General features: G+C 43.7%; 1 protein-coding gene across 2 annotated transcripts in view; it reads left to right on the top strand.

The window, feature by feature from the left end:
• The window catches only part of Cpsf5 (cleavage and polyadenylation specificity factor subunit 5), a 90,552-nt gene extending 82,694 nt beyond the window's left edge, over window positions 1-7,858 (top strand). For both annotated transcript variants that reach the window (XM_075704125.1, XM_075704116.1), the window contains one exon: window positions 1,083-7,858. In XM_075704125.1, the coding sequence (XP_075560240.1) occupies window positions 1,083-1,104 (22 nt within the window). In that variant the 3' untranslated portion in view covers window positions 1,105-7,858. The remainder of the gene's footprint in view (window positions 1-1,082) is intronic.
• Window positions 7,859-15,179: the final 7,321 nt, after the last annotated feature.

Raw genomic sequence — 15,179 nt, 5'->3', positions numbered from 1 at the left:
TTTGCAATTATATGAGTTCGATAATATTGTACTTACAGTTGCTTGTCATATGCTACAGCTATCATAATGGTCTGCATGCAAAAGTGCCAGCTAGTTTGCGAACTAATGCAGCTTTAAAGGCCTGCTCAATAGAGGCTACTCATTCGTTTGATGCATCCCTGTGGTTCCTGCATCTAGTAGCTGACATGTAAGTGCAGACAGTGAAGCAGTGAATGGTGAGTGAAGGCTACAAGGGGTGTGTCAGCACGGGATGTAATGCAGGACCAGCTTCCGGTGGCGCTGATAAAGAACTCTGCTGCAGCCACTCTGTGTTGCACAGTTCTTGCATGTGGAACCAGCTTATGGTGAAATCCTGTTGAAATCGCAAGGAAGGCAGATACAGTTTCTCGTGTGTAGCATGGCATAACAGGGGAAGGCCAAACATGGTCGCATACTGGTATTGCGATCTGTTCATTTGCCTGAAAGCTGCAACTTGAAAGGTGAACAAGCTAAGCAAAAAGAAGTCAGGTTCGCTATAATGTAAGGATTTTTTTTTTCCCACTCAATTCTATTTCTTTATCACCTACGGTTCACGGCTAGACGACCATGGTAATAATGTGGGTGAAGCACCGCTCGGACCACTGAGGAAGCACGAAAAGGAATATCCCTGGAATAAAAATGTTACGTTATACTGGCTCAGGACAAGTGCTTTGGTTCTCTATTAGCCCTAAATCACTCTTCTAAAGAATTAGTGGAACATCTAAACTTTGGCATTGTAATCTTTCAAGCTGTGTTATGGTGTGGTCAGGTTTCCTTCTTATGGGCAACTGTATGCAGACTCATGTCAGCAGTGGCTTAAGAGTCTGCAGTTTTTTTTCTGTGTCTCACACTGTAGCGACGCAACTATGAGGTGTGCTCAAGCACTCAAAACTGAACTCTTCGTGTGGACATACACTTCGCATGTGCACACATACATTTGCATGATTGTGCTTTTGATTGGCTAACACCAGCTGTAGTTTCAACTGCAATGCTAGCTTATTGTGAAATGAAGTTGTGGTACTTCAGCTTGGTTTGTTGCTAATGTTTCTCTATATTTTTTCCAGATTCAACTTCATCTATTTGTGAATAATGAAATTGGACGTCTCAAAAGAAAACTTTCTCTTCTGGCATTTCACACATCAGTCTGGCCATAGGGAGCTCTCATAAAGGCTTCTATTATCATCCATGAGTAAGGGACGTCATGCCCAGCACATCTCCAGTGCGCCCACTCATTTGCAGCCAGCTTCACCAGCCAGAGCACTTCAGCTATTTTATTTCGTATTAGAATAAATGTGTAAAGATACTTACTATGCTTTAGCTTTACAGCATCTGCTCCAGATCGTCATGCTGCTTATTTTTCTTGTTCCTTTATTTGCACACGCATATGTGATCGTGACTGAAAATGTGTGGAAAATATTGTGTTAACATGAATGGACTAAAGGAATTGCCTGTTATCAACCTAGTACCAGGTTCACTTGATTTTACCTGCAATTTTTGTACTCGTGCAGAACATGCGAGCTCGCCACCTGTATTTCGCCACCTGTATTCTGCAGTATTTCTTCTGCATACGTACAGGAAATGTGCACTGTATGAAATGAATGCAGCCTGCAGATGTTGCCTTGCTGGACTGGTTAAACAAATAGCATAATCTCCTGAACTAGTTCAGAAAGCCCAAATGATTCTAATGGGCCTGCTGCATTCCTCCTTGAGATTGAAAACGCTAACTCAGAATGCAGATTGCAGCTCAAACTAGTTGTGCAGAGTATCTTATACCTAACATGCCTGCAAAAGGTAGTTGGGGACATGTGCCTGTAAATAGAAGACGCCTGTGCATTCAGCATAAATGTGAGCACGAACAAGCCAGAGCATTTCTATGTTTAGCATTGCAATGTTGGCATGTTCCAGGTAGACATAGCAATCTGTAAATTGAGCATTATTACCAACACTATGTTTTTACATTGCACTTCTTGGGTGACTGTGTGTGTAAGGGATCGCAATTTATTTTGCTTGTTTGTGTTGCTGTTTATGCTGATTCTGCATAGTGCATCTTTCCAATTGTCTGTTCTGCCCAGTGTGGTAGAAACTATTGCACCTAGTCCAGCTGCTGTTCGTGTCACGTTCTGCGTTTCTTCCTCTTGGTGGCACAAAAGGCACATGCTCCCATGAGTCATTATCTTCTCCATTTTCATCAAGGCACATACATCTGCACGTTAAAGCATTCTATACTTTACTGGAGTTGTGTAATTTAGTTTGTTTACAGGAAGTGTGTTGCTGTGTTCGCTTATCTGTGGTGTACCATTAGTCATTGGTATTTAAGTGCTAGTAAATTGTGTTGACTGCACAACATGCTTTGCACATAACTTATTATTATGCGACTCAGCTTTTATTAATTTGCCTCACAAATGCATAAAATGAGCAAGTATAAGCATTGCTTGAGTTTCACTTGTTCAAGCATGGATGTGGCATTTAGCTTTGTGTAGATAGTTAGATTGAGCAACATGGCAAGGCTGACACCAGCTGGAAACTTCAAGAGGAACTTCAGCTCGGATGATAATCTTTCCATATCATTGAAGTGGTTAATTAAACTCTTGAAAATGGAATGTCAAATTTTTGTGACTGATAAGAGTAGACTATTGATAAGTACATATGTGCCTTGCTTTTTTAGTCACAAATTTAGGGAAGTCATGGAAAATATAGTAAGGTTACAGCTCTGAAATAAAATAAAGTATCTCTTCAGAAAGCTATATGCGATGGTGTTTAAATTAACGTAAATGGGATAATTTCAAATTGAAGACAGGATATTGTTCTTTCCTAATGCAAGTTTTGGAGAAGTCATTACATTATTGTTGCCAAACGAGAAGCCTCGGATCCTGAAGCAGTCATTTCGACCAGCGGACTTGTCCTTGTAAGAAACCCTGATGCCCTGATGAGAAAACAAGTCCTGCTGTCAAAATGTTGGCTCCATGCTGAGGCTTTCCTCTTTCACCCAGTGTGGATCAAGTCACCTCCACCATCGGTCTTCCTCACAATTTTAGATTGTTTTTGGTGCCGAGTTGAAGTGGTAAACAGATGTTTCAAAAGTATGGCTATCTGAGTGAAGTGGTTCAGCATGCATGCCAGCTGGAGGCAAGCAGTGAATGCTAGACCCTATTGTTTTTCATGCGGCATGTTGCTGTGCAACTGTATTCACCAAAGCACACATATTTCCATGCTGTGGATGAACGCCATGCAAGTGCACATTTGCTTATCTGGTAGGATTGAACAGCCAGTATCTGTGTGGTTGCACTACAGGAGTGTGCTGTTAGAGTTAGAGGTGCATTATTTGGCCAAGGCTTTGTTCATGTGCTAAGCGGAGGATGTGTGCATGTTCATCAATTTTATCCCATGGCACCGCATTTGAAGGCTGTAAAGCAATAGCCAGCAAATCTACCGAGCCTTTCTGCACATGTATCATATGTTGCTGTTTTTAACGCTTATCTGTCATATTATCTATGAAAAAGTGGTTTTGGAGTCTCGACAGCGCATGTTTGCATCAACAGCAAGCAGCATCGAGTATGAGCTGATTATTTTTTTTTCTTTACTCAGAATTTTCACTGACAAGGCAACACGTGGTCTTTTTCTGTGCAAGTTGAGGAGATTGTCCACAATAGTACTTGCTTTGTGCTGAAGTCATTCCCAGCATTTGTGTAACTTTGGTCAGCTTTTTTTTATTATTCATCACATGCATTACAATTAGGGGTGTGTGAATATTCGAAAATTTTGAATATTATCGAATATTATAGTTTAATATTCGTACCAGATTCGAAAACTAGGTATTGGAAATTTTAGAATATATTGCTGGCTTTGCAGCAGCAAACAAGGTTCTTGGCATTTATTTCTATCTAATCTAAGAAAGTGTGTCTGACCTTGTGCTGAATTTCACAACAATTTCATGCTCCTGGCGAAATTTCGCCCTTAATACATGCTTAGCCACAGGACGTCTAAGCTATGCAGGAAAGCCAGCCTCTCAATAGCGAGGGACACGGATTTGCAAACGGCGAGGGTGCACTCTTTTTTTTTTTTTTTTTTTTTTCAGTTCCACCCACAATCCTGGCCTTGTTGCCTGACAGCAAATGTGATGAGTGACCACTGGTACAGTGTCAACTGCCTCCGAGTTAGCAGGAAATCGGTGCGGTATAAGGCGCAGGTTGCCAAGAACAGACAACTAATGGAAATTACCCAGTTTTCCAAAGCTAACATCAGCCAAATCCAGTCTTTTAGTATAATGGCTTACTAATTTAATTTTTTGTACAATGTAATTGCAATATTGCAACATGTTAAAATAAACCAACTTGCTAATAAATGCATCTGCATATCATTATTAGATTTGATAATCAATGCTAAGTATTCGTATTCGATTAGTATTCTAAATTTTTTATATTCACACGCACCTAATTAAAATGTGGAGTATTCACGTCACTGAGCTTTGCTTGACTGCATTTTACACATTATGCTGCTGTATACGTCTGAAGTGAATCATTGCCTAAAGAAGGATACTGTTTTTCTTTCCCTGCCATGTTTGTTGATTTTGTTGGTGTAGTTCACTGTCCTAAATATGAAAAACCTTTACTTTTCAGTAATTGATATTCACTGATGTGCAGTCTGCGCCAGTATGAAAAAGGGAACACTTTATCTGTGTCATAACAGCAATTCTTGCAAACATGCTAGTTGGAGCCTCACTCACTGCTGTTTCTTATGCAGTTCTTGTGTTGTGGAAATGCCATATTATTTACCTTTTTATTTCAGCGCACGAACAAGGAAAATTGTCAATTTAAGCACAAATCTATTGTTCCTTTTGTATTGGTGTACCATGTACATGTGAACAAGGTATGACTGTACAGCCGATCACACAAGTTCTTGAAGCATTAAATTAGTGAGAAAAAAACATTTATTTTCAAGCAGCTTTGCCACACTGTCTGAAATTTGGAACAGTGTGATGGTCGTACAGCAAAGCATCCACTTCACCTCTCAATTGGAGGGCAGATACAAATAAATAATGCTTTGTCTTGGATCCTTTGCTCATAAAACTTTTGCGGATGGCAGTATGGGGCATAGTGGGCCACTGATCCTACAAAGAACTTCATAAAGCACTGAAATACATTTCAAGCCTGCTGATGCCTGTGGGCCATTTGAAACAAGAATGATAAATGCGTGAATCAACTACAAAATTATGTGCGTATGGGATTCTTATCCCAGTGCACAGACGTGATCCAGTTGAACAGATAAAGCAGCACTTGCATGCTTATACATTAAAAACTCTGCCATTGGCAAAATTGTCTGCTTTTGCCATTCTCGTACTGTATCTAGAATTCAATAATTTGTTGCAGGGACTGCAACAAATTAGCCACTGCACGTTAAGCCATCGACTTGTTTATTGCATATAGGTGAACAGTGCATGATGTCTTATATTTTTGTGTATGTTATGTCAATATTTGATTACTTCATGATCATATGGTTTCTGCAGATTTGAGCTTCTGTGACAGTTTGTGACTGCTGCTGGTAGTATGAAGAGCTGTCAGGCAGATGAAATTGTTGCCTTTTCTTTAAAAAATAAAAGTACATAAATTTAGAAACAAAGCTGAAACTAAAAGGGACATTTGTGCCACAGAAAATGAAGCATTGAGCACCGCCACTAAAAGCACATACTTCTGATCCAACTTTCTATCCTTGGATATACTGGTATCTGGTGCCATGGTATCTCCTTGCTCCTGGTCATGTTCTAGCAACTTCCTTTTTTATGTGTGGCACATTTCTAACAGCTATGAAGCATTAAATGCCATTCCTTTTGTCAATTGCTTGGTTGTAATTGGTAGTTACTCTACACCGTTATGATGGGTGGATGCAAGATGTGGCATGAAATCTCTGTTGACTTTCTTGCCCAAAAATTGTGTGTCCAGTGATTGTGCTTTGCAGTTTACATGTTTTCTTCTGGGTAATTATGTTTTTGAAATCTGCAGTAAAGTGTGAGCAGCAGGAAGAAACATCTGGATTTACGTTGAAATAGGATGTCTCCAGAAAAATATCTTATAGCCTTGTCAGATGTGTATTTTGTGCTGCCTTACTAAAAATGTTCATTTGTGACCCAGGTTTTGTTCCACAAAAGTTCAGATGTTTCCACATTTAAACTACCATATTTTGTAACAGGGCTTTAACTGTGTCAAGCAACTGTCGTGACAAAATTGAATATAAAGCCTTGTCTACTAGGTAACTAAAATTGATCCTTGTTTGACAGCACTTTTGACTGCTGCCTGACCAATACAGCAATGTCACTTAGCTTGTGTCCTTGTTGAATTGGCCCATTGTGTACTATAGTGTTTGGTACATGTAAAAAATGCAACCTTTAACCAAAGCATGTTTCAGAGCAAACTAGTGGTGCCGGCACACAAAAGGACAGATCAAATTTGCCGTCCACTTGACTGTGGTATGGTGTTACACAAAAAATTTATACAGGGCCTTAAGGGCCTTGAGAAAGTTCAGAATCGTAGTTTAGAAAAATTCCTGCTTTATAGTAAGTAACCACTGTATCTAGACGATGACTATGAAGTCTTGTACAACCTCCATTCATGAATCCATTCCATTCATGACCTTGCAGATTTCCACAGAACTTATCTGCTTATTGTTTGTAATAGCTAACTCTCCTATTGTTGCGGTTTGGCACTCAACCCAAGCATTTTGGTGACAACACATTTTGATTTCCATTGTATTTTCTTCCTCCACTTGCTTTTTTTTTTTCTTTTTATGCACCTTTTAAATTTTTACTGTCTGTGTTGTCAACATCCAACAAGCTTTTGAAATTAAAGGTGTGGATTGATTGGCCAGGCAAAAGGCTGTTGGTGCTGAGTGAAATATGAGACCTCTTTATTTTGGCATGATGGTGACAACTGTTATGAACTAATCACAGTACTTGTGAACCTTGGCGGCATTGTTTATCTCTAACCAAATCTGCCTTGGGCACTGAAGCAGAACACTCCCCCTTTAATAATGGTTAAGCTAATAGGTATTCATAGCTGTTAGAAATGTTAACAGCTACATTTCTAAATCCTCCAACAGGTGCCGGAGTAAAAGCAAGACACTCAGATCTACCAAAACTCCCTTTGTTTTTGACCAGCTGCTGTTTGGAAATTGTCACAGTACCTGTGTATCTTGATAGCATTCTTCAAACCAAATCAGTTGCTAATATGAAGGCCTTTTGTGACATGTTTCAAATATCCTTGTAGACACCAGCTTGCTCTGAAACACTCTGTCCAAAGGATCCCTTGTTGCCCCTCTTGCTGATAGTGCTAGCACAAGTCAGAGCTCGAAAGTGACAAAAGTAATTTCGTTGCAACCCAAGCACATGACAAGGAAGGAATGCATACATGTCTCTGTACAACTGAAGCATTGCTTCCCTTGCCCACTCGGGCCTCAAGGAAATTACTTTTGCATGGCATTCTGTGTGTGGGAACTTTTGCATGTAGAGCTTAAAAGCAGTTTTCTGGCTCAAATGATTTTGAAGCATTTGTTAAGAAGAAACTTTATTAATGAATGGTCTGGCAGTTTTTGTTGTGGTTGCCTCAGGTGGCGGCTCGAAGTCCTTGGACTCGGGTGGCATCTTCGGCTTGCCGGACAAAAAAAATGAGAAAAAAATTCATTTGTCAGAAATGTCTTGCTGCTTTCCTGTGTCATTGGTGCTGTGTACAGATGCAGTAAAGAAGTTCATGGTGTACAGTTGAGCTTGCTTCTATATGTTTGATATTTATTATTTGAACACTTGAAATACTCTGCTGAAAGGTGCAAGTAAAAACTGAGTTTTCAATGCGTAGTTTGAGGCACATGTTCTCCAAGCTCTTCTTTTGCAATCACAGATGTCAGAATCTGTTTTTCACATGTTTGGCGAATGTGAACCTCTGCAAATCAAGCAAAAGTGCTTGAAGGGTTGTAGGGTTTGAAATAAAAAGAATGGGGGAAACTGTAGGTATAGGTTTTTTTCAGTATGGTTCTACACTTGAACACCCGCACTTAATGGGCCCCTTACCAGGCCACATAGGAAATTTTGGTCATCCATTGGATGTTGTTGCATGCCCTCAAAGAAGTGTTCTGCCGCAAGAATTTTTCGAATTAGGTCATTAATAGCAGAGATAGAAATACTTGAAGTGCCACGAACCCATAATTTCAGGAGGCGAGTGCGCGAGCTGTTGCGTTTCTTTCGTTTTGCGTAGCGGACAGTTTTGCTCGCTCTGCATGAGATTGCACGATTAGCCGTACAAGTCAGTGCCACAATCATGAGCACTGAGACAGGCACGAGAGTATAAAAGCATGATAGCAACACTGGAACACTAGAAAATGATAGTTTCGTCTTCTGCGAGTGTGACTGCACGACCAGGGAACAAGTAAACGATACAGAAGTACATGTCTTTTGCTACAGCACGAAGTGACAAATTCGGAGCCATTCCACTCTGTTAAGGTGGATGACCAGCGGAGCTGTATATAAATATAAAGAAAAAGTGAAACAATATAACACAAATATACACATTATGTTCATGTGTGTTTACGTTTATCTCATGACCACAGTAATTATGGCTTTATGGTCGCTGTGATGCCCGCGACCTATAGGTGGCGCGCGTGGTAAAGATTAGAATTGCCGTATATGGCGGGAGCCATACAGAGGAACTATAACCAAGATGGCTGTCCGGAGGAGGATCGCGAGCGAAGGGAAGGGCACGGAGACTTGTTGTATAGTATGTTGCGACTGAAGTCCATAGATCGGCTTTTAAAGCTCGTAACGAGACTTTCGTTTTGACAACTTTGCACCACGTGACTTTATTACTTGACATGTTGAGCCGCATGGAAGCGTAACTGCGATTATATAGCAAATTAAAGATAAGTATAAGTTAAATCCATGCTAATGGATTTTCTGTGGCGTTAGCTTGTTCCGCTTGAGTACATGACAGTGGTATGGTATGGTAAAACTTCTGGTCCTTTCGGAACGCGCGTTAGCACGTAGCGGGCCGCTCCAACGTTGGCGCAGTGTGTACGAGCCTGTCGCTTGGCGGGCCCGATGGACAGCCCATAGTGTGCTTCAAGATCGGGGCCGCTTAGGGCAGCTTCCCATTTGGACGACGTGACGCTGTCGCGTAACGCGGGCCACCGCCAAAGCATGTGTTGCAAGTTGGCTAGGTCTGAGCATAGCTCGCAAATATTAGTCGATTGTATCTCTCGATTAGGGGTTAAGGTGCGACGGGAGAATTTTAAGGGGAAGGGCAGAAACGCCCCAGTACATGCCCTACCTCATGCTTTGTCATTCAAACGTAAAAAAAAAGGGGGGGGGAAGCTGTGAGCTGTTATGTGCAATAAGCAATGCCACTTTAGGTAAAGAAATTCATTCGTTGATGTTCGTAGCAATATTCAATATCTGAACCATCCATATCTCGCATATTTCATTTTTGCACATTTCCCTCCTGGTATATCTATTGCCATGCACATGCGATGGGAATAATATTAATAAATATACCGAACTGTATAGGAGTACCTGTTGCGTGTTTTTGATGTACTGCTTCGACTTCTTGGAAGGCTACTAGGACATGTTTTTCATCCGAATTTGTGCAGCGCTTCATATGCCGCATAAACTTGAACGCGTTGATAACACATAAAAGAGTAATAAGCGTACCACAAAACATTTGCCTACTATGACTGCCGAAAATCCTACAACCGGCGCCCTGAAAAAAAAAACAGAAACGTAAGCAAGTGTACACACAGCCCGCATAGGCGCGAGTGTCTATGTTCTCTGTTGGCGCTTTTTTTTTTTCTCATAAATGGCCCCTTACCAGGTCTGGCCATTTTGAGCTGACAAGTGCAGAGCATACAACGCGCAATAACGATCGTGTCTGTAAAGTATTACATCGCTATGCGCCGCGGAAAGATCTGATATTTCAAACTGAACTCCATTTTCCCTTCTCGCGGCCGCCGCGCTCCAAGCCGGAGTATGACGTACATGTGCTAGTGCGCTTACGTACACTTGTTCGCGCTGTGACGTCGCTCGTGGTGACACGTGACTTCTAGAATTATTCAAGCCAACATATGTTGCTAGAATAGACGAATTAAAGCTTAGAAAAATAAAACAAAAATCGAATGTCTGCATGTTCTTGTTTTACTTCGCACCGCAGCAAGACATACGTACTTCCATTTCGTCTGCTTGTTCCCACGTCGTGCAGACATGCGCGCAGACACCGAAACTACGTCATTTTCTGCCGTGTTCCAGCGCGGGATCATGCTCTGTGATCCGTTTGTTTGCCTCAGTATTCGTGTAGCACAGTCTTGTACTGCTAGTCAGATGTCCTCGTGTGCTGCGCGTAACGAGACAATCGCAACAACTAGCTCGCGACGTCGTCAGCGCGCGACGTCGTCGTCACTGACGACGACGTCGTCAGTGACGACGTCGTCGCGACGTCGTCAAGTGCGCCGCGCCGCAAAAAAAGAAAGAGGACAAAAAAAATGAAGGCGGGGACCGTAACGGATTCGTCACGCGATCCTCGAAGTCCGGTATTAGCCCCAAGAACATGCCCGAGAACTTCGAAAGTATTCGAAAGTAAAGCCCCTCAATTTTTCAAAAGTAGCGCCATTCTTAGATCTTTCCGCCACCCCGCTCACCCTGGCGCGTCCTCCTCCACCTCCCCTGTCGCCCCAGCCTCCTCCGCTCCCCCATTGGCCAATCTGTGTCACGTGGAAGCTGGCGCCGCGCTTTTGTATATATTTTTCATTCCAGCGTGGAGCAGGCGCCGCGCTTTTGTATATTTTTTCTTTCCAGCGCGCGCCGACCTCCATTGTTGGGCCTGGGCGACAAAAGTACGACAGGCGGACTGACGGAGTGCGTTAGCGTAATAGAATGTGCAGGGCCGAGAACTTAACTGCGATGCCATGCTGCTGCGCCTTCGGTTGCCGCAACAGACACAGCGAGGGCAAAAAGCTGTTTGCTTTGCCGTCCAGCGGGCGCAACGCAAAAAGAAGTGTGGATTCGCAGGATCGGGCGGTCTGACTTCGAGGAAGTGGCAAAGAACGCACGGCTTAGTGAAGTAAGGGCCACGGCTACTCACAACCTCTTATTTTGAGCCTAGTTCACGCCTTCCGCCTCGAAAAAGTGTGTGTTCATGCTCTGCGTGGTTTTTAGCGCGTTGTTTGACTTTTTTTTTTCGAATGTGCTCTCTGTTTCATGTAGTTTCGTCTTGCAGTGAAATGCACGCATCTGCAGCTGGCCTGTGACATAAAAGCGACTTTATTCAGGGTGTGTTTTGAGCTCCACCAGAAGTTAGCACATTCTCGACGCTTTTGCAAGGCTCACTATGACTTACGATGCAGTCTTTTAGCTTCGAATGTACGCCCGCATGTATTGATTTGGTTTGCGGTGATTAACGTTTTTAACGTTCCGAAGCGACTAAAGCTAGGATGGAGGTCGTAGTGGATGGCTCCGGATAACTTTATCTAGCTCGGCTGGTGATGTTTAACGTGCACTTTGATCGTAGAGTCGTACGTGGGCCGGTAAATTCCTCGTTGGCGTTTCATAACACACGCGCTCTAGCGCTGCTTCAGAAGTTGGCGCCTCGGCGCGATTGTATTTCTTCAATAAATTTTATTTACTAGTTGTAACAACTTGTCATTATTTCGTATTATTGACGGCGCCTCCAGGGCACCAAAGCGGCAACGGGAACACCAAAGCTAGAACCAGGGCTGGATGGGGCTCGCCGAAGCCTGTGCATGCAAAGGGGGTATAAGATCGCGGACAGCCAATTTTGTATGCGAACACTCCCTGCGACGCCTGCATTAGTGTAATGTTACGTGCTCTTCAGAGGCCTCCGTTAGCCATTACATGTGCCCTCCTGGAGCAGTACTTGTAAAAAAAACAATATATCGTCAAGATTACCAAAGCACCCCGCAATGAAAAAAACGGCCCTGTTGGCAGGCATTGCTGACCGCACACAGCCGGAATCTCTCACGCGCCGACCGAACAAAAGTGTCCTGCAGGTACGTGAATGAACCTACGAGACCACGTACACATACTTTCACGCTGTCAACACCTGAAACTTTGGTAATTGCGCGCGTGTTTGAGTACACCGTGTGCTTGCGTCGTGTTTCAGCAACACGAACTCTCAACGTCGCGCGCTTTACGCCTTAAATACGCCTTCAATAATGGTCATTTTCTCTATTTCTTCCGCAATTCCAACTCGAAATTCTAAAGGCCAGTTACCGACTGACGAAGAAAGATCTCGATTGAAAAAACTGCTCCGCAGGGCTCGAACGAACTTTTCTGCGGATTTCCTCCCGTAGCGTATTAGCCGTCGTCTGCTACGGCAGGCCCACCACCGGCGGCGCCACCGTCGAGGCCGCGCCGAGCGGAGGAGGAGGGAAGCGAATGGCGCTACTTTGGGAGATTGAGGGGCTTTATTCGAAAGGCGCTGCGAGCGCCGCTCGCGTGAAGTCTGCACGGACTAGCGCCTGTCGTCTGCTGCAGTTCGGGCGGTGTCCAGACGCATTCTGCAGTGTTTCTGTTTGTTCGCTCTCGTTCCCAATGCTTGTATACTTATGACGGGCCTCTCAAATATATATTTTACGATGTCTTCGTTCCCGAAAATGTAATCAAGGAGTTATTTCCTAGACGATAATACATTTCTCGAAAGCAACGCTATAGTGCCACCTGAGGAAGCTCAGACCAGCCCATCACGGGTTTTTCATGCGCGGATCTACACTTTCCAGTGGTAGCTCACATGAATAATAAAAACATAGACGCAAAAGCACAGCACATAAGAATCTAGTTAAGATGCCATACCCACCATGGTGCAATATGCGTGTCACAATTAAACGCTGACTATATATGACTTCTACAACATTTATCTTGATTTTAACCCGCTAGAACATGTTTGCTCACGACGAATAGTTCACAGTAAAATATCGAATTTTTCTATTTCTTCACAGAAACCCTCGGCAGTAGCACGAGGACTTAACTACCACTGCAGTTTAGATTCGGCCAGCACCACTTGCGTTTTAACTGGTTCTCAAAATTAGGCCGTTCTTCACCGGTTTAAGTGGCAGTAACTTGAAGCAAAGCTGAGTGAGGTTTACAGCTGTTTGCAGCACACAGAAAGGAATGTACCAATATTTGTTCCCTTTCCGTGCTACACTTGAGCAATTTACTGGTGCTTCTTGGTTGAGAAACAGACATTGAGAACTGACACAGGCTGCTCCGGTCAAATATTTGAGTGAAATATGCCTTTTGGGCCGGTTCGCTGCAGTCGGCAAGAAGCCGAAGGCCCATTCATTAGTAGTGTTGCACATATTGAAGATATCATTGTTCCCAGTGGAGGTCAAGTGTTCATGTGAGACTTGTGGTGTCTTCTTTGAGAGGCGGGTACGGGATGTTTTCTTTTATGCACTGACGAAGCAAGTAATTTTCAGTCTGTGTAATTAAACAACACGGGATCGAGACATGTTGAGGCAGAATGTGTTTGCATTTCCCATTTCAACGCAGCCTAAGCTGCGCTATAGTGTCTAGAGTATGCTATAGGCATTGTAATTGGAGCTGCTTCATGGTTTCAATTCGAAGTAGTAGTGAACTGCTGGGTTTCGCGAACAATGCACGCCTCGCCATGACGACAGTCGGTTGCTTCCGTTGCGGCAGGGGTGTGCCATATCGTCGATAAAAGCTGCTGAGGGTCACTATGACACATTTCATCGCTTGCATTTGATTGCTTCTCAATCTAAAACAGGAAATTTTCTTTCATGTGATTGCTGTTATGGTATTCGTGAAGTATATATATACTATACACGATGCACCGTCGTGTTAACAGCCCACGACCTACTGTATAAAGGTCGTGGCCCCTTATACAGTAGGTCGTGTAACAGCCAATGCGCCTCTGGGAGCCTATTTCAGAGAACGGTGAAAGTAGTACCAAACCTTTTCACACAAAATGTGCGCATATCTCTTCCATTTAGGCCTTAATACAGTTGCCACATTAGATTAAAACAACTCACCAGAGTGATACGAATTATGATGAAAGCTTCGCTGGGCAGTGTCCTTCTAACACGGATTTATAATGTTGACACCCCATATCAAGGTATTTTCTATGTAAAATGCTATGTTTCTCATACTTCAGTAATAAGGGAATGTTAAGTGTTTAGAGGAGCATCATAAATAACTTCGCGTGTTGAACTTGCAGACGTTATTTTTAAGCAAAATTTATGGACAGGGTGCATATATGCATTGCAAGACCAGTAGACCCCTTCAGCGCTACATAGCTTGCGATATCCAAGTCGCAAATTTTCATGACTCAAGTGGTTTCAAAGAAGAAACTGCGGTTCACGCATGGCAACAGAAATAATCCGAAATAACCTTCTGTAAGTACGGCTCAAGCCGCCAATACCCCAAGCACGCACCAAGAAAACAAGCTCGCGCTGCAGCCGAGCGAGCCGGAGCGAGCAGCGTCCTGGCCGTGACGTCACTCGCGAGAGGGCGCCACTCCAAATTCTCGCTGAAATAGTGTATCCACACGACGGACGGCTCCGCGCAAATCCGTGCCGCGGACGCTTATTCCGCTGCCCGTCCGGCTGCGAAGCGCATCCAGACGACGGACGGACTGAGCAGACGACCACGTCGGAAAAATAAAGATGGCGGCACCACCCGAAGCAACGTTCTGCCCGAAGCGACTGCCGTCCGCCTCGAACCTGTCAAGTCGTCGTCGTCCACTGTGTGGCCCGTAGCTTTCAAACTGAGGCTTGTATTTGGTTTAAATTTGTGTCCAGAAGCTTCGACAGCAATGTATTCGTGATGAGTGGGCACCGTTTCCGAAAGAGATACCAGCAGATTCTCGGCGTGTAGGCTTAGAGTGGCAGTATTGGCTGAACATGGCCTCGAAGATGTTGCGGCGGCCCGAGCGGATCTCAGTAGCCGTAAGTTAATGTTGTTGAATTCCAATGGCGCAGTCGGAGCAAGTTTTTCTGCTCGTTTCGGAGCAAGTTTGTTCCAATGACAGAGTGAGGGCGGGAGTAAGGTGTTCCACTGAGAGAGTCGGAGGGGTCGGAGGGGATTCAGAGCGCGAGTCTCTCCGTGGAGCAGAAAAAGATGCTCCGCCAAAATCGGCGGAGTGGACCGAAACTCT

The sequence above is a fragment of the Dermacentor variabilis genome, chromosome 1, assembly GCF_050947875.1.
Source record: "Dermacentor variabilis isolate Ectoservices chromosome 1, ASM5094787v1, whole genome shotgun sequence".
NCBI lineage: Eukaryota > Metazoa > Arthropoda > Arachnida > Ixodida > Ixodidae > Dermacentor > Dermacentor variabilis.
The sequence above is the reverse complement of the archived record's forward strand: the minus strand, read 5'-3'. Positions and strand labels throughout refer to the sequence as shown.